Source organism: Elephas maximus, chromosome 1 (assembly GCF_024166365.1).
Source record: "Elephas maximus indicus isolate mEleMax1 chromosome 1, mEleMax1 primary haplotype, whole genome shotgun sequence".
Classification (NCBI taxonomy): Eukaryota; Metazoa; Chordata; class Mammalia; order Proboscidea; family Elephantidae; genus Elephas; species Elephas maximus.
The window spans coordinates 45,197,560-45,216,178 of NC_064819.1; the positions used below are offsets into that span (position 1 = coordinate 45,197,560).

The 18,619-nt window shown below is 43.4% G+C and overlaps 1 protein-coding gene across 11 annotated transcripts in view; it reads left to right on the plus strand.

Moving 5' to 3' along the window:
- The first annotated feature begins 9,817 nt into the window (after nucleotides 1-9,817).
- Nucleotides 9,818-18,619, plus strand: part of PRPF4B (pre-mRNA processing factor 4B) — a 45,548-nt gene continuing 36,746 nt past the window's right edge. For all 11 annotated transcript variants that reach the window (XM_049864596.1, XM_049867068.1, XM_049867821.1 and 8 more), the window contains exon 1: nucleotides 9,818-10,032. In XM_049864596.1, the coding sequence (XP_049720553.1) occupies nucleotides 9,896-10,032 (137 nt within the window). In that variant the 5' untranslated portion in view covers nucleotides 9,818-9,895. The remainder of the gene's footprint in view (nucleotides 10,033-18,619) is intronic.

Here is an 18,619-nt window from a genome sequence, read left to right on the forward strand (position 1 = left end):
ATGAGGACATCCACCCCTAGAATGTATTCCGGCACTGGGAAAATAAAAATTTGATACAGTTTAGGGGGAGCATGTCCTATCTGTAGGGTCAACAGTACCTGGCATATGCGGATGAACTTTCTGCCATACCCATCAATTGCCAAGGGGGGGGGTCCTCAAGACTATTCAGGGTTTCCAAAGATAAGGGTGTATCCTGCCCCTCCATCAACCAGAGCTAGCACCTGCTGCTTGTTTGTTCTTGACCAATGTATTGTGACCTCTACATGGGGCCTCCAGTCTCCCTGCAGGGCCCTGATCTGCAGGTGACCTCAGCCTCACCCCTAATCCCTAGGGATTGGTGGGATCCAAGCAGTGGCAAAGGGAATTTCCTCATAGGGAGCAGTAGGACCCAGAGGGTGGTATTGTTGCTCCAGTTTCAGACTTTTCCAAAGGCTGACCAAAACCACATTTGGTTGTTTATCTATCTTTTCTACTGCTGTCCTGGCAGCCACTAAATCCACTCACATCTGCTTTCAGGTTACTTTCAAGTGGCCCTTGCACAGTTGTCTCACAGGGTTTTCAGCCTTTCTTTTCTTTTCCCACAGCATGCACTCCCTCCTCTCTAGCCCTCTCAGTTTCACCCAAGTTGGCTACAGTTTGTCCCACCTGGTAGACCATCTGGCCCACTAAGGGACTAACTATAGCCACCAGAATGCCATACCGGGAGGGTAGGGCTCCCTGCAGGGTCTTCGCTTTCATTCTTGCAGTAAAGAGTTCATTCTCTGGTTCCTGGAAGTGCTAGGCATAAATGGCGTGGTGCACACCTAGCTTCCTGGGACTCCTCTACAGAAGACCACTTCCCAACTGTACCGGCAAGATAACCCCCATTTGGTCACGCTTTTCTACAATACAAGATGATCCAATCCATGTGGGCATGTGTGCCCTCTGTTCAAGCCTCGTGTAAATGCTGCTGGAGTTCGGGGTAGGGGTTATACTACTCATTTTTTCTTTCTTGGCTCCATTTAAAGAGATAGCATCTCCCCCAATATCCCATAGATGTACTAATCAAGCTGCAATGGTTTCCTTTCCTTTCTGCTGGAATTTCCCACACAATTCATTAACTCAATGGGGGTGTATTCCCGCAATGTCACAGAACTGACGGGCAGGATTTCTTGTCTATGGTCATCAGCCTTATGGGTAGCTTTCATTTTATGGGTAACAAGCAGCTGTGCTCAAGACCCAGGGAGACCACAGTCTCACCATCTGACACAAAGGAGGCTTCTAGGGTCTTGAGGCACCGGGATTCGGCCTGGTGCATGAACAGCTGGTATGGGCCCCTGGGCTTTCTAGTCACTCCTCCCTGTGTTTGCCCACAGCTGAGGTGGTCCTCCATGCTCATTTCCTAACCTGGGGAGGAATCAACAATATGAAACTTTAGACTTTTTTTGTGGTGTGACGGATTGCTTTTACATGGCCTTTCTAGCCATGATCTTGTAACTCCCACTGAAAGGCTGGATGGGACTACACAAATAAGGTGCTTGTGGCCCACCAAGAGGACTGGACAGCTTGCCAATAACATGAATAACGTGCATGGCACCCTTGTGGGGGTAAAAGGACCATGAAAATAAGGTGTATGGAAACCTAACAAGGGGTTGGTCAGTTTTACCATCCTGTTAGGTTTAAAAGACAGCCAATCCCAGAGCAGAGGGTGGACTTCATACACCAAGAAAGCAGCTCCAGAAGCAGAGCATGTCCTTTGGACTCGAGGTCCCTGCACCTGATGAGCTTCTAGACCAGGGGAAGATTGATGACAAGGACCTTCCCCCAGAGCCAACAGACAGAAAAAGCCTTCCCCTGGAGCTGGCATTGTAAATTCAGACTTCTAGCCTCCTAGACTGTGAGAGAATAAATTTCTGTTTGTTAAAGTCATCCACTTACGGTATTTCTGTCATAGCAGCACTAGATAAGTAAGATAGAATTTGGTACCAGGAGTGGGGTTTACTAGGGAAGTAATAGATTACAATTCAGAATCACAAAGGACTCAGGATATAGTTCTTTGATCAGGGCATCATCTTCTCAGCCATGCTTGCAGGTAGGCCTCTCCCTGCCCTTGGCCCCTTGGCCCCTTGGCCCAGCCTCTGCCCTACTTGGGCAAGTGTTACAAAACTCTTTAGCTCTGCTAATAAGTATCCAGAGGCACCCCACTCTGACAGTAAGCCACAGCCCGAAGGCACTCAGCACTCCTGCTCCATCAGGTGGCAAACCCAGCTCTGCCAACAAGTGGCCAGAGGCACCCCACTCCCAGTATCAAATTCTGTCTTAGTTATATAATGTTCCTATAACAGAAATACCACAAGTGGATGGCTTTAACAAACAGAAATTTATTCTCTCACAGTCTAGGAGGCTAGAAGTCCAAATTCAGGACACCAGCTCCAGGAGAAGGCTTCTTCTGTCAGCTCTGGGAGAAGGTCCTTGTCATCAATCTTGCCCTGGTTGACGACCTTCTCAGATTAGGAACCCTGAGTCCAAAGGGTGTGCTACGCTCCCAGTGCTTCTTTCTTGGTGGAATGAGGTCCCTGTCTTTCTGCTCTCTTCTCTTTTATATCTCAAAAGAGACTGACTCAAGATACAACCTGATCTTGTAGATTAAGTCTTACTTCATTAACATAACTGCCTCTAATCCTGCCTCACCTGTCTATACAGAATCCATGCCATTAGACACAAGGGCTCTCCACAAGGTGTCCCTGGATAACCCCATCTCTATTCCTGACTTTGACTGATATGGTTGATTGGACCCATGAGTCACACACCTAATCTCTTCACCAAAGCTGTACAGTCACACTCTTGGCCTTGTCTCCAGAACATTCTATCCAGACAGGCTGAGAATTTTCCAAATCACCAAGTGCTGGTTACATTTTAGTTAACAGTTCATTCCTTAATTTATTTCTTTCCTCTCCCATTTTACTGTAAGTAGCAAGGAGAAATCAGACTATACCTTCCACACTTTGCCTGATAATCTCAGCTAAATATCCAAGTTCATCACAAGTTTAAGAGTAGAGTAAAATTCAGCTAAGTTTTCTGCCATGCTATAACAAGGATCATTTTTCCTTCATTATCCAATAACATGTTCCTCTTTTCCATCTGAGACCTCACCAGAAGCAACTTTAATGTTCATATTTCTAGCAACATTCCTTTCATGACAATAAACGTATTCTCTAAGATGGCAGACATTTCTCTACAGGTCTCTTCACTTCTTTCTGAGCCCTCACCAGAATCACCTTTAACATCCATATCTCTATCAACACTCTCTTCAAGAAAATCTAGGCTTTTACCATGCACCTCAAAACTCTTCCAGCCAATACCCATTACCCAACTCTAAAGCCACTTCCATATTTTTAGGTATTTCTTACAGCAGCACCTAACTTCCTGGTATGAAAATCTGTATTAGTTTCCTAGGGCTGTCATAACAAAGTACCACAAACAGGGTGGCTTAAAACAACAGAAATTTATTCTCTCACAGTTCTGGTGGCTGAAAGTCTGAAATAAAGGTGTTGACAGGGCCACATTCCTTCCAGAGACTCTAGAGAAGAATCCTTTCTTGCCTCTTCTAGCTCCTGGTGCTTGCCAGTAATCCTCGGTGTTCCTTGCTGTGTGGCAGCGTAACTCCAATCTCTGCCTCTGTCTTCAGATAGCCATATTTCTTCTGTGTCCATCAGTGTCTCTGTGTCTCTCCTCTTCTTATAAAGATATCAGTCATATTGCTTTTGGGGCCCACCCTAATCTACTATGACCTCATCTTAACTAATTACATCTGCAAAGACCTTGTCATAGATTGAACTGGGTCTCCCCAAAATGTATGCCAACTGGGCTAGGCCATGATTCTCAGTATTGTGTGGTTGTCCACCATTTTGTCATCTGATGTGATTTTCCTATGTGTTGTAAATCCTACCTCTATGAGGGTAATGAGGCAGGAGTAGAGACAGTTATGTTACTGAGCAGGACTCAATTTACATGAACAGGTTGTATCTTAAGTCAATCTCCTTTGAGATATATGAGAGAAGCAAGCAGAAAGACATGGGGACCTCATACCACCAAGAAAGCAGCATCAGGAACAGAGTGCATCCTTTGCACCCAGGGTTCCCGTGCTGAGAAGCTCCTAGACCAGGGCAAGACTGATGACAAGGACCTTCCCCCAGAGTTGTCAGAGAGAAAGCTTCCCCCTAGAGCTTGCACCCTGAATTTGAACTTTTAGCCTTCTAGACTGTGAGAGAATAAATTTCTCTTATAGTAGTACTAGATAACTAAGACAGATTCTGTTTCCAAAAAAGGTCACACTAACGTTTCAGGTTGACGTGAATTTTGGGGGGACACTATTCAACCAAGTACAGATGTCTAATTAGACTCTGAAACTTAACAGAACTCATGACTACAACAGAAGTCTTCATTTTCACCCAACCTAAAATCTGCTCCTGCTTCAGTCTCTGTCTCTGTAAATGGTAATTTCATTTGCCATTTGGCAGTTGTTCAAGCCAAAAACTTCTAAGTCTTTCTCTCTCATTCCACATCCAATTGATCAGTATATCCTGTAGCCTCTACTTCCAAAATATATCTACAATCTAACTACTTTTACCCATTTCCACTGATAGCACCCTAGTCTAAGCCACAACCATCTCTCATCTGGATTGCTGAAATAGGCTAACTAGTCTCCATTTTTCCTTCCCTGGCCCCCTGCAGTCTATCACCATACTGCAGCCAACTGAACCTTCTAAGCAAATTAAAATGTCACTCCTCTACCCTCCATGTTCCAAAGCTGTCACAGTAAATTTTAAATGAAATCTAAATCTCAGTCATATCTATAAGGCCCTATAAGCTCTCTTTCCTACTCCCTTAATCACAGCTGTGTCATCACACTGGCCTCCTTGCTGTCCTCAGCAAATTATTAAACCAAATTTATACTACAATTGTATTTTTTTAATATCTTTTTTTCATTAAAAAAGGTCAGCATAGATACAAAATGTAAATTACAATTATAGGTAGTAGGATTGAACATTTGCATTTTTGTCTTATTTCCCAAAAAAGTATATTATTAAAAAAAAGTTATGACGTTTTGTGTGATTTTTATTACTTTTGCAATAAAATATATGAAAATCTGTGTACAAAAGTCCTTACACTCAATGTGGCAATGGCATTTAACTACATACAAAAATCTGAAAGTATGTGTCACAACAAACGAGAAATCCTTGCTTATAGTTATAGCTAGCATTTACTAATACACGAGCCAGGCACTATCATTCGTTATCTCATGTAATTCTCACAATAACCCTGAAATGAGAACTATTATCCCCTTGTTCCTTCACTCGTTGCCACTGAGTCGATTCCCTTATTACTCATGTGTAAATTGATGCTGAAAACAAATTGTTCCAAGGTGCACAGTAAGTGGCAGAGCCCACGTGCGATGTTCGCGTTCTGAATGTTCGCGTTCTGAATGTTCGCATTCTGAATGTTCGCGTTCTGAATGGTATGCTAGATATTGCCCCAATATCTAGAGCAAAACTTGAAACAACCTAGGTAACCAATAACAAGGGAAAGGGATATTGTGTAGTTAAGAAAATGTTTACCGAAACAAGGATTATGTAAAAATTGATGGACATGTTATAAAAAAATTATCACACTCTATATATATATGACTACAAAAAATTTATTATTTCATATGGAAAAAGATTAAAATAGATCAATATGTTAACACTGGTTAAGTCTGGGTAGTGGGACACTGGATGGTTTTTCTTCCTTTCCTTTGTATTTTCCAGATTTTCATAAAAGCACAACTATTTTTAAAATAAACAAAAAATTAAATACATTTTTACCAAATATAGGGAAAAGATTTTGTTCTTTTGCGTTGGAATAAAAGAAAAATCCAACACAGTTACAAATTCCAAGACTAGGTCTAAACTAGAGCTTTAAGCATTATCTAGAAAGAGATCTATACTGTTTTGACATCAGGGAACTCAACATCGACCAAAAGTTGTCTTCAAAGGATTTTACGACACTATTTTTGCTCGTAGCCTACTTTATAAGGAGCCCATTAAGAGCTTATTGGGATTACTGATGTCAGCGTAGCTTCGATGAAAATTCAACAATCCCCTTCTACCGGAGGCACATAATCAAAAACATTTTCAAGCATGTTTATCTATGAAATTGAATTAATAATACTTAAAAGGAAGCACGAAAGGCGATAAGAACAAGTTGTAGTCTTTAAAAATGCTTGTCCCCGCGCCTGTAGACGTTTGGATTGTTTGGGGGTATAGGGGCACAAGTGCTGGGGTTTTTGCGGTTTCTGTCACCAAGTGTGTCTACCTCCACTCAAAAGAAGGCGGCTTCCGCGAGATTCAGGGGCGTGTCCGGGGAGAGCGCACGGTGGCGTCCCCGGCTCTTGCCTTACTCCTCGGGGCGGCCCGGAGGCGATGGAAAACGGCCTCGACTGTAATAACGGATTGTGGCGAGCGTGCCAGGGCCCGGGAAGGAGGCAGTAATAAGATCCTATAGACCGCAGGGAGTTCAGGCTCCGAAAGGAAAGATCCTGTGGTTCCTCAGGCCCCCTGGCGGGATTTCGAGGTGTACTACCCGCCCGGCTGTCCCCAGACCAGCCCCGCTCCCCTACCCGGCGCACGTACGCACGCACTCACGCACGCACACACGCGTCTCCCTGGCGCAGCGCGCTCACAGAACCTCGCCGCCTCAGGGCGCTGCGTGTGGGTTGGTGGTGCCCGCCAAGTTCGCGGTGAAAAGCAGCTGCAAGGAAATGTTCGACATAACTTCGGTGGTTAATAAATATTTTTGGCGAATGATTAAACATGTGGAAGCCTTCAAAACACCAGACTTCCCCAAAACTACACCAACATAGTTTTGGGTGAGTCCTCTCAAATCCCCTTCCTACTTCACTCACCAAACTGGTGGCCTTGTGCAAATGCATTTGGTGAGAATTTTTTAAAGGAAACCTTGCCGGCATCATTTTCTGAAACTATTTTTACTGTGCGCTTTTTTTAAAAAAGCTGAATGTTTGCCTGAGCAACCTTAGCGCCTATTATTGTCCCCCTCCTATAATCAAAGGGAAACCCTGGTGGTGCAGTGGTTAAGAGCTACGCTGCTAACAAAAAGGTTGGCAGTTTGATGCCATCAGGCACTCCTTGGAAACACTCTGGGGCAGTTCTACTCTGTCCTATAGAGTCTCTATGAGTCGGCAACGGTTTTGGTTTTTTTTTTTTTGGTTACACTCAAGTGCTTTAGTTTAAACTCTACCTGAAGCAAACTGTCAAGAATTAGTGGAGAAAGGAACCTTGGATAGAGTTAATGGTTGAGGAAACAGACCTGGCCTATGAATTCCCGACTAATCAGCAACCAGGAAGGCACTACAACCTCCAGACAAGGGAAAATAGGCATTTCTGGGTTCCCATCCAGTGCTCTTTCCAATTACCTTCGTTCAACAAATAAAATTTGAGTACTAAAGAGCTGTGGGTCGGTGTTCACAAGTAGATAGTAAACAAGATGGCATTTTTGTGAGAAGCAGCAAGGTATGAAGGAAAGAGCAGACTGCGGAGTCAGATTTTATTTCAAATCCTGGATTGCAACTTAGGAACTGCGTTATCATAAGCAAATTACCTTACCTCTTAGGGCCAGTTTTCTCACTCACAAAACATTTAATAGAATCTGACCCAGCCCTCTCCTTTTGCCTTCAAGTATATTACTCTATTTCCAAGATGCGGTCTCTTTACAGATTTGTATAAATACACTGATCAGTTCATTTTAATTTTTAAAATACTTTAAAGATAGTTTATTAATAATAATTATTAATAAACTAACGGTTTGTTACTTTTTTATTTTAATGACATATTTGAGAAATTTTTGATACAATAACACGTCTTTGCCCTCATGGGGTAATATGAACATTACCTCATAGGTAATATGAACATTAGCTGTAAATACAAGGCTGAATTCGTAATATGTTTAAAAAGATATATGGGGATGGGAATCTAGAGGTAAGAATACCAAAAAATAAAACAAAACCCACTGCAGCAGAGTGGATTCAGACTCATAGCGACCCTGTGGGACAGAGTACAACTGCCCCACATGGTTTCCAAGGTTGTAAATCTTTATGGAACATTTTCCTCTGTGGAGTGAGTTCAAACCACTAACCTTTTGATTAGCAGCGGAGCACTTGACCATTGCATCACTAAACCAAGAAAAACCAAACCCATTGCTGTCAATTCCAATTCATGGTGACCCTGTAGGGCAGAGTAGAACTGCCCCATAAGGTTTCCAAGCAGCTCCTGGTGGATTCGAAATGCTGATCATTTGGTTATCAGCTCAACTCTTAACCAGCGCCGTCACCAGGGCTACTGCACCACCCAACTCAAACCAAACACGTTTCCAAGGAGTGGCTGGTAGACTCGAACTGCCAACCTTTTGGTTAGCAGCCGAGTTCTTAACCACTGTACCACCAGGGCTCTTCATCACCACCAGGGCTCTGAAATTCCAAATTATGCACTCTTATCCTTAAAACCAAACCTGTTGCCATCGCTAGGACAGAGTGGAGCTGCCCCACAGGCTGTTTGGTTAGCAGCCAAGATCTTAACTACTGTACTAACAGTGCAAAATTGGAGCCTTGGTGGTATAGTAGGTAGGGGCTTGACTGCTAACCAAAAAGTCGTAGTTCAAATCCACCAGCAGCTTCTTGGAAACAGTATGGAGCAGTTCTACTCTGTCCCATACTGCTGCTATGAATCGACTTGATGGCAAAGGGTTTCAGTATCTAGATATATGGTTGAAAATAAAAACCATTCTTGATATATTTCTGAAAACTTTTCCTTCAAAAGAAGTCTTCTAAGTTATTACACCTGAATCTGATTGTTAAGGATGGGAGTAATTCTTTCTTAAGAGAATATAATTAAAGATCCTATAAAGATATGCTACAATCCTGGGGAAAAAAATCCACAAAAGTCAACAATTATCTAAGGAATAATTTCGTATTCCACATTATTAAGGGGGGAGGGAGGCTTAATACTTTCAACACTTTTGGAATTTAGTCAATCAGTGCCTTATTTGGTAGAATATTTGGAACTGTTCCCCTATGGAAATCCAGAAACGTACTCGAGGAAAAATCCAAACTCAAGAGTATGGAGAACGCTGTCTTTTTTTTTTTTTTTTGAGAGGAATTTAGGAACTTACCTGGCTCACCAAGAGCCAGTAAATGTTGTCACATACAATATTTCATTACTAGAGTCCATCATTAAGGAAAAACAAAACCACACGAAACAATTTGGACCAATAAATAAAAAGAATTCATTAAAAAAATCAATCGTCAGAACCAACGAACTGAATGACTCCTGAATCGTGTTATTCTCAGACTTAGCAAAAGTTGAAACTAAGTTCCAAAGTTCCAAATAAATATATCAATAATAGTTCCATTTTAAAAGACGTTTACATTCTAGGTACAGTATTCTCAAAGTGCACTTCTACAAACCTTCCCTTAACGCCCCTTCAGACAATCGTCTAGCCAGGTTACTATTCCCGTAACACAGCCCAGGCTCAAAATAATTATTTCGTTTGCCCTGGTTTAAGAAAAATTCTAACCCAATTTCTGGGCCCCACAGCAAATCAGTTTTTGGATCTGCACACGCGAAACCCACATCCTACTCCCTTTGCTGCCTTCTCCAGAAACCTCAGGACCACATTCCGGGTTTCCGCACTGACGAAGCGACCCAGAACGCCAAGTCGTCCGCCCTTAACCCACACGCAAGCACCGCCCCCAACACCCCGGAAGTGGCATCATGACGCTCGGCGCTTGTCCCCGGATGCAGTGTTTTATATCCGGATTCTTAGAGCGGACTCACAGCTTCGTGTTCTCCAACGCGTTCAGCACATGCGCGACGGTTCCTTTTCCTCTTCCTGCACTACTGCCTGCCTGCACGGTCCGGCCAGCCGCTGCCGCTACCGCCAAGAAGTCAGGAAGTTCAAGATGGCCGCCGCGGAGACTCCGTCGCTGCGGGAACAGCCAGAGTAAGTGGTCTCTGTTAGTGGGGTCCGAAAGGTCGGGGTTGGGTAATGCCGAATGGGAGCCGGCGGGGACCTGCACGGACGGGCGGGAAAGTTGAGGCCTAGCGGCGGGAGGCAAACTTTCTTTCCCCGCGCGGTACGTTGTGGGGCGGCAGGCGTGGGGAGAGGGCGGGCGGCCTTGGAGCCTCGCTCCCCCAGAGACCGTGGCTGTTGGGTCGGAGGAGTCGGCGGCTTGCCGCGCGTCGTTGCCCCGGGAGGCGTAGGCGCGAGCGGCCTCTACAGGTGCGGTGCGCGGGGCGGCTGCAGCGACCCTGAGGGTCGCGCCTTGCTCTTCCTCCGACGTGGAGCGGAGCTCCCTGTACGCGCACTCACCGGCATCGGTGCTGGGGACCCGAGAGGCAGTGGCGGCAGGCGTCGCAAGCCCTAAGTCTTTTCTTGCCTATGCAACACCTCCGGTCGCCGTGTTATCGGTGTTAGTTTTAAGATCTGGAAGCAGAGGGAGAGAATCCGTGCTGGGGTCACACTCTTGACCATCCCAGATCTGTAGCTTGTGGACAGCGGGATACTTCCATATCCTCAACCTTGTACTCTCTTCCAGCGACCGCCCGGTATTTTTTTTTTTTTTTTTCCTGTTCATTGGCAGTTTACTTGCCAACTTGCAAACTTGAGTCAAAGTAAGGTAGCAGTTTTTAGTGTTGAGGCCTAGCATTTTTGACCTGAGCTTTTTAGGACGAGAAGAAGAAATAGTGGAAATTATTAGTTATTTCCAAACCAAAGGATTTTATGTTTATAATTAAGTTAATATAAGAGTCTAAGCCAAGTGAAAACATACTTTTGCGTGCTGCACAGGCTCAACATTGCTTAACTAAAAGCAGTATTTTATTTTTCGTGTTTATGTTGGGAAAACTGCAAACAATCTGAAAGAAATAGATCGTTAAACAGTATTCCTATAGCGACCGTTTTTTGCACGGGTGTTATCAGATTTGTTTCTAGCCATCTTAGGAAAGGGGTAGATAAAGTCTTGCAGCAACTTGTGACTGGAAGATGGGAGAAACCTTTGCCACTAGACGGCCTGTGTGCATCCTGTTATGGGCTCCTCCGTGTGATTTGCTTTACTGGGCAGAGAATATACGAAGTTTTTCAGTAAAGACTTTTGAAAGCTACTTAGTATCTTCACAGTTTGACTTAAGATTTCCGAACTAGTGTCATATAGACTTAGTCTCCTATTTTTCTGACTGAGTTCACTTGTGGTACAGTTATAACATTTATACCAATGCAGCACAAATCTCATGCTATGCAGTTGATTTTTCTAGTAGTCTGTGAAAAGTTCTGTAGTAGTATGTCCATTTAAAAAACCTCGTGGGGCAGTTCTGTTCTGTCACATGGGGTCACTGTGAGTCTAAAGTGACTAGGTGGCACCTAACAACAACAAATTTGATTTCAGGGGATGGTTCAGATTCATTTTGAGCAGTGGTTCAGCGATATTTTATTCACATTCGAATAATACTAAATTTAAAATAAACTTTGTGTGTGTGTGCGCTCACACTCGTGTGTGTATATACATATGTATATATCGAAACTCTTGCAGTATGAATGGCATCCATCCCCGCCAACAGAGCAGTTGGTGTTAATGGCATTTTACTTGGTCTTAACGTGTCCCACTTTCACTTATTTGGAAATATTTAACAAAGAAAATGAGTTTGATATGAAAGCAAGAACCATGCATGCTGCTCAATAGAGTGCTCAAATACAGTGTCTGAACAGTTCTTCAGAAGACATTGAGTAGTTTACAATTATGGTGCAGTGCAGTGAATCACTTTTATATGGCTTTTCTCAGTATTATCTTGTAACTCCCACCAAATGACCGGGTAACCCACTGCCATCAAGTTGATTCCGACTCATAGCGACTCTATAGGACAGAGTAGAACTGCCCCATAGAGTTTCCAAGGAGCGCCTGGCAGATTTGAACTGCCAACCTCTTGGTTAGCAGCTGTAGCATTTAACCACTATGCCACCAGGGTTTCCAGTGACTAGGTAGGACTATGCAAATAATATGCTTTTCCAATCAGAGGGATTGGACAGCTTGATAATAATGCAAATAAGGTATATGGCACCCTTGTGGAGAAACAATACAAATAAGGTGTATGGAACCCTAACGAGGGAATTGGTTAGTTTTTTTTAAAAAAAACAGAAATTTATTCTCTCACGGTCTAGTAGGCTGAAAGTCCAAATTCAGGGTATCAGCTCCAGGGGAAGGCTTTCTCTCTCTGTGGACTTTCACGAGGAAGGTCCTTGTCATCAATTTTCCCTTGGCTTAGGAGGTTCTCTGTGCAGGAACCCCAGGTCCAAAGGCTCCTGACACTCCTTTCTTGGTGATTTGAGGTCCCCAACTCTCTGTCTACTTCCCTATCCTTATTTTTTTTATTTTTGAGTTTTTATGTCCTTTTTTTTTTTTTAATTACATTTTAGGTGAAAATTTACAGCTCAGGTTAATTTCTCATACAAAAGTTTAGCCACATACTGTTATGCGACCCTAGTTGCAATCCTTATGATGTGACAGCACAGTCCCCCTTTCCACCCTGGGTTTCCTGTGTCCGTTCAGCCAGCTCCTGTCCCTCTCTCCGTCCTCATCCCGTTTCCAGACAGGAGTTGCATATTTAGTCTTGTGTGTCTAATTGAACCAAGAAGCACACTTTTCATGAGTATTATTTTGTTTTACAGTCCAGTCTAATCTTAGTCTGAAGAGTTGGCTTTGGGAATAGTTTTAGTTCTGGGTTAACAGAGAGTCTGGGGACCATGTCTTCTGAGTGGATTGGTTAGTTTTGTCATCCCTCTAGCCTTAATGAGCCATTCCAGAGGCAGACAAGGGGGACCACACTACCACCAAGAAAGAAGAGCAAGGTGTGGAGCGTGTCCTTTGAACCCGGGATCTCTGCACTGAGAGCCTGCTAGACCCAGGAGACAGCGAGAAGAAGAGGCAGCAAAACCGGGGGCTATCTGGTGCACAGAGCGAGAAATCTGAGTGCCTTCGGGCGGGAGGCTTTCTGGCAGAGTTGGGTGCCTCAGGACACTTCTCAGTGGAGCTAAAGAGCTTTGTTTATCTTGCCCAAGCAGGGCCAAGGCCAGGCCAAGGGTCCAGGAGCCAAAGAAAGGTCTGCTTGGAGGGGCAACAGGGAAGAGGGTGTTCTGATCAAAGAACTGTATTCTGGGTTGTTTCTGACCCTGAATTGTATCTTGTTAACTTCCCTGAAGAAGGGCATCATGATTGGTGAAATAGAGGGTCAGCAAAAAAGAGGAATACCTTCAAGGAGATGGACTGACGCAGTGGCTGCAACAGTGGGCTCTAGCATAACAATTGTGAGCATGGCACAGGACTGGGCAGCATTTCTTTCTCTTTTACATAGGGTTGCTATGAGTTGGAACCAATTCAACGGCCCCTAACAACAACACTTGCCTCATAAACCCCATAACCGTGAGTATGGCCTGTAAGTTCTATGTGGCCATTGTAACGAATTTTCGAACCCAGCAGAGAAGTAGAGAGTGCCATGGGAGGGACAGCTGGTGTCAGAATTGGTAAAAAAAAGAAAAAAAAAAAGGTTAGAGAGAGGAGGTATGTCTGACTTCTGCTTCATAGGAATCAGCCTTGGAGCAATGCTGCTGTTCTCGATTCTCCTTCCCCCTTGTGAAGTTAGATGAGGAGGTCAGACGCCCCTGTTGCCGTACCATTCTTACATATGGGATCTTTTCAAAATATTAAACTTGAAATAAATATAAAAAAGATCATAAGCTCCCAAAGGCTTTTTAACGTAGTGGCATATGTCAGTTTGGTTTAGCTCAGCCTTTTTAATGGTTTAAACATTTAATGTTTTGTATGTACTGACTTATTTGCACTAAGTCACAGGTACTATATCAAAACACTGAACAAATAAACTCATTTAATCCTTATGACAACTGTATGGAGGTAGATACTGTTACTTGCCATATTCTACAGATGATGAAACTGAAGCACAGAGAAATTAAGTAACTTGCCCAAGGTCACACTAAGTGGCAGACCCAGGATTTAAATTCAGGCAGTCTGGTTCCAAGGAGTCCTGGTGACACAATGGTTAAGCACTTGACTGCTAACCAGAAAGTTAGTGGTTTGAACCCACCAGCTGCTCCACGGGAGAAAGATGTGGCAGACTGCTTTCGTAAAGATTTACAGCCTTGGAAACCCTGTGAGGCAGTTCTCTTCTGTCCTATACGGTTGTTACGAGTCGAAATTGTCTCAATGGCAATGGGCTTTTTATTTATTTATTTTTTTTAAGTCTGTTTCCCGGATCTAACGACTATACTCTCTTTGGCCTCTCACTATCCGGTGATACCCACTTTTAAAAATAACCTGTATGGTTTGAAATAGTCTGCCTTCAGTTTTCTAATGGGGCATTTCTAATTCTTTGAAACTTAATTTCTGATATGTGAATTGAGGAAATGGGGCAGGGTATTTGTTTTAAGACTGGCTGGTCTTTTGGGTCCATTTTTATCTTTACATTGACATGAATTCTTTCTGTATTAAAAGTGTTTTTTAACTTCTCAGAGATACAGTCCTAGTTTCTTTCTTGGAAAGAAGGAGTCGCATTCACTTGGCTTAGTGTTAAAGAATTATTTTAAGAAAAACTGTCTAGCTTGAACACTGTTTTATTCATATGCATATTTAAGTTAATCAATTCTCTGTCTCCAGATTATAAATTGAATGTCTCCTAAATAAGAGCCATTAAGAATATTCTTTGAAAAAGTATGTGAAAGAGGGAATAAGATAACACTATGGAATATTTATATATAGATTATGCAGCAGAAGCTAGTGATTGATCACTTAATGCTATTTTAAAGTTGTTCTGTAATTGTTTTTATTGTGCCAGGTGACCTAGGTTGTTTGAAGAGTAAAACTTGTACCTTAGGCTTAACAAAACGAATTAACAATGTTAAACACCCCCCATATTGTCTGCCTTTCAAATTCAACTGTATTTGTTGTCAGTACACAGCATTCTAGAAGAGCATCAAGTTTTCTAAAGCTTTAGAAAAAAAGTTAATAACAACTTAAAAAGCAGCCTTAGCAGAAGTGCTTTATATGTAATATACTGTGGACTCATTTTGAGTTCAGGTCTTCCTGATGTACCTTGTCAGACCTTGATCTTTTATTTTCTGCGAAATTTGCTTTGAGAGGAGGGTGAAGGTCTGCTCTATGACTAAGTCCAGTGTAGGAGAACTCAAAGATTACTAATGTTAGCCTGGCTAGCTCTAAGGTGCTTTTAGCCTTTTTATCAGTAATCTAGGCATTATTTCTTGAGATAGCACTCATTATAACAGAAACTGGAGTTACTCTTGGTAATGAATCTTAAGTAACACTTGGGATCATGATATTTTCTTTTGAAGGAAATTATTTCCTCTGTGGGTAAATTCTAGTAATTTTGAACTGAAACTCCTTAGAAGACTTGTAAGCTGCCTTTAGCATTAGAAAAGATAAAAGCTCAGAGAGCGGATTTTTCTTTGGGAAAATCCATACCAGTTGCTATTCAGTTAATTCTGACAAGGGAAGGATGTTAGAATAGAACGGTGTGCTCTGTAGGGTTTTCAATCGTTGATTTTTTGAAAGTAGATTGCTACCCCTCCCTTCTGAGGAACCTGTGGCTGACTTGAAGTTCCAGCCTTTTGGTTAGCAGCGCAGTGTGTTAGCCATTTGTATCATCTGGGGATTCCTTCTTTGGGAAAGGGGTGAATAAATTTAAATAATTTGTGGTATTGCACATTCAACAAATGTTGTGTGCTGAGGTCCCTAGAGGAGCCCTGGTGGTGCAACCGCTTGCATGCTAACTGAAAGATTGGTGGTTTGAACCTACTGAGTGGCTCCATAGGAGAAAGACCTGGTGTTCTACTCCCATAAAGATTACAGCCTAGAAAACCCTACGGGACAGTTCTACTCTGTCACGGGAGATCACTCTGAATCAAAATTGACTTAGTGGTACCTAACAACAACAACAAGGTCCCTAGGTGGCTCAAATGGTTTGCCCCCTCTACTGCTAACCTAAAGGTTGGTTGTTCAAATCCACCCAGCAGTACCATGAAAGAAAAGGCCTGGTGATCTGCTTCCATTAAGAATTACAGGCAAGAAGATTCAATGGAGCAGTTCTGCCCTAATACATGGGGTCGCCATGAGTCAGAATCAACTCAAGGGCAACTAACAACTACTGTGTGTACACTGTGAGACATTAAAGATACATCTTCTCTATGAAGAGCTAAGAGATTAACATAATGACGTATATAGCTTTATATGTTATTTTGTATAGTTCATTTCATTGATTCAGTAAATATTTATTGAGTAGCTACTATGACACTTAATGACAACCTGGTTAGTACCTAGGGATAGAGCAGTTAACTAAACAGAAAAGGAATCTGCTCTCATAAGACTTACATTATAAAAGGGAGAGACAATCAAGAATTAAACAAGTAAAATTTGTGGTGTATGCCAAACCAACACTCGTTGCCGTCAAGTCAGTTTGACTCATGATGACCCTATAGGACACGGTAGAACTGCTCTGTAGGGTTTCCAGGGAGCGGCTGGGGGATTCCAACTGCCAACCTTTTGGTTGGCAGCCTAACTCTGAACCACTGCGCCACCAGGGCTCCATGTGGTATATTAGGTGGTAGCAATTGATGGAGAAAAATTGATGATGCAGAGAATGTCTTCCCATACCCCATTAGAGAGAAGTCAGCCGAAACTAAAACCCGACTGCCCTTGGAAGACACATCTTCTTCTGTAGATCTTTTAGGTGTTGTTGTTTTGTTCCAAGGGTAGAACTGCCCCATGGGGTTTCCTAGGCTGTAATCTTTATAGGAGCAGATTGCCAGGTCTTTTCTTCTATGGAGTGGCTGATGGGTTCAAACCACTGACCTTTAGGTTAGCAGCTGAGCGCTTAACCATTACACCACCAAGGTTCCTAGATCTTTCAGTAGAGGATACTTTTTTCCTTTCGTATACCAAAACAGAGGTTAGTGTTCTGACATCCAAAAGTCAAAGTTCTTTGAGTTTTATGTCATGCGATGACTGTCTCGTTCTCTACACTTCCTCATTGTTGTCATTTACTAACTTTTCAGTCATACCCCATCCCAAGTGTACTGAAGACTGTGAGACTCTATACCCACCTTCTGTCATAATCTTCAGAAATAGTGGTGTCATCGTAGACAACCCATCCAACGACCTAGCTTTGCAGTTCCTGGGCCTCTGTAACTCCAGTGAACCTTTAATTCTGTCTCCATGATAAAATATAGTATGTATGTGATTACATAGTATATTTTATCATCTGGAATTGGACCATTTGGGATCCTAACCTTTGTTAGACCAATTCCTTCCACAAGTTTGGTGCCTTGGCAACACTCATCAGTTTGTAGTTAACTATGCCTTTTGTCATCTGCTTCCTCTAAAATGGGAGTCCCTAGGTGGCATTGTCGGTTAGGTAACTACTAATCGAAAGGTTAGTGGTTCAAGCCCACCATGAAGCATTTTGGAAGAGAGGCCTGGCACACTGGTTCTGAAAGATCATAGCCTTTGATGCCGTGCCATGGATCACTTTTATATGGTCTTTGTCATCAGGGTCTTGTAACTCCCCCCAAATGATTGGGTGGGGCTGTACAACTTAGGTGCTTATGGCCCACCAACGGAATTGGACAGCTTGCTAATAATGCTTGTGAGGGTGAAATCATGAAAATAAGGTGCGTGGAAACCCTTACAAGGGGTTTGGTCCCAGTTTTGCCATCCTGCTAGGCTTCAAATGAGTCATCCCAGAGGTAGGCAGGGTGGGACCTCACTACCACCAAGGAAGAAGAGATGGGAGTGGAGCACATCCTTTGGGCCTGGGGTCCCTGCTCCAAGAGAACCTCCTAGACCCAGGAGACAGAGAGTGGTAACATCAGAAATGGCAAGGAGCACTGGCAGAGAAATGCCAGCAGAACCAGGAGACCAGCGTGAGGTAGCATGGTAGGCTTCACAGCCCACAAAACAAGGCAACAGTGGGTGTGCTGACCCACGGAGCAAGAAAGCTGAGCATCTTCAGGCAGGAGGCTTCCTAGTGGAGTGGGTTGCCTCCGGGCACTTGTTGGGGGAATTAGGCTTGCTGACCCACTGAGTGCGATGACGGAGTAGGGTGCCCCCAGGCACTTATTGGCAGAGCTAAAGAGCTTTGTAACACTTGTCCAAGTAAGGCCGAGGGAAGAAGAGAGTCCTGCCTGTGGCACAGCTGAGAAGAGGCTGTCCTGATCGAAGAACTGTATCCTGAGTTCTTCCTGATGCTGAATTGTGAACTGTTAACTTCCCTAATAAGCCCTGTAACTGTGACTGTGGTTGAGAGCTCTGTGTGGCCAGCCCTGAATTATGAAACTCAGCAGAGAAGTAGAGAGTACCATGGGAGGGACAGCTGATGTCGGAATTGGTAAAGAAGTTGGAGAGAAGAGTTATGGCTGACTTCTGCCTCATAGGAACCAGCCCTGGGCTGATGCTGCTGATAGTGATTCTCTCCCCTCGTGAAGTTAGACGAGGTCAGACGCCACCACTGTGCCA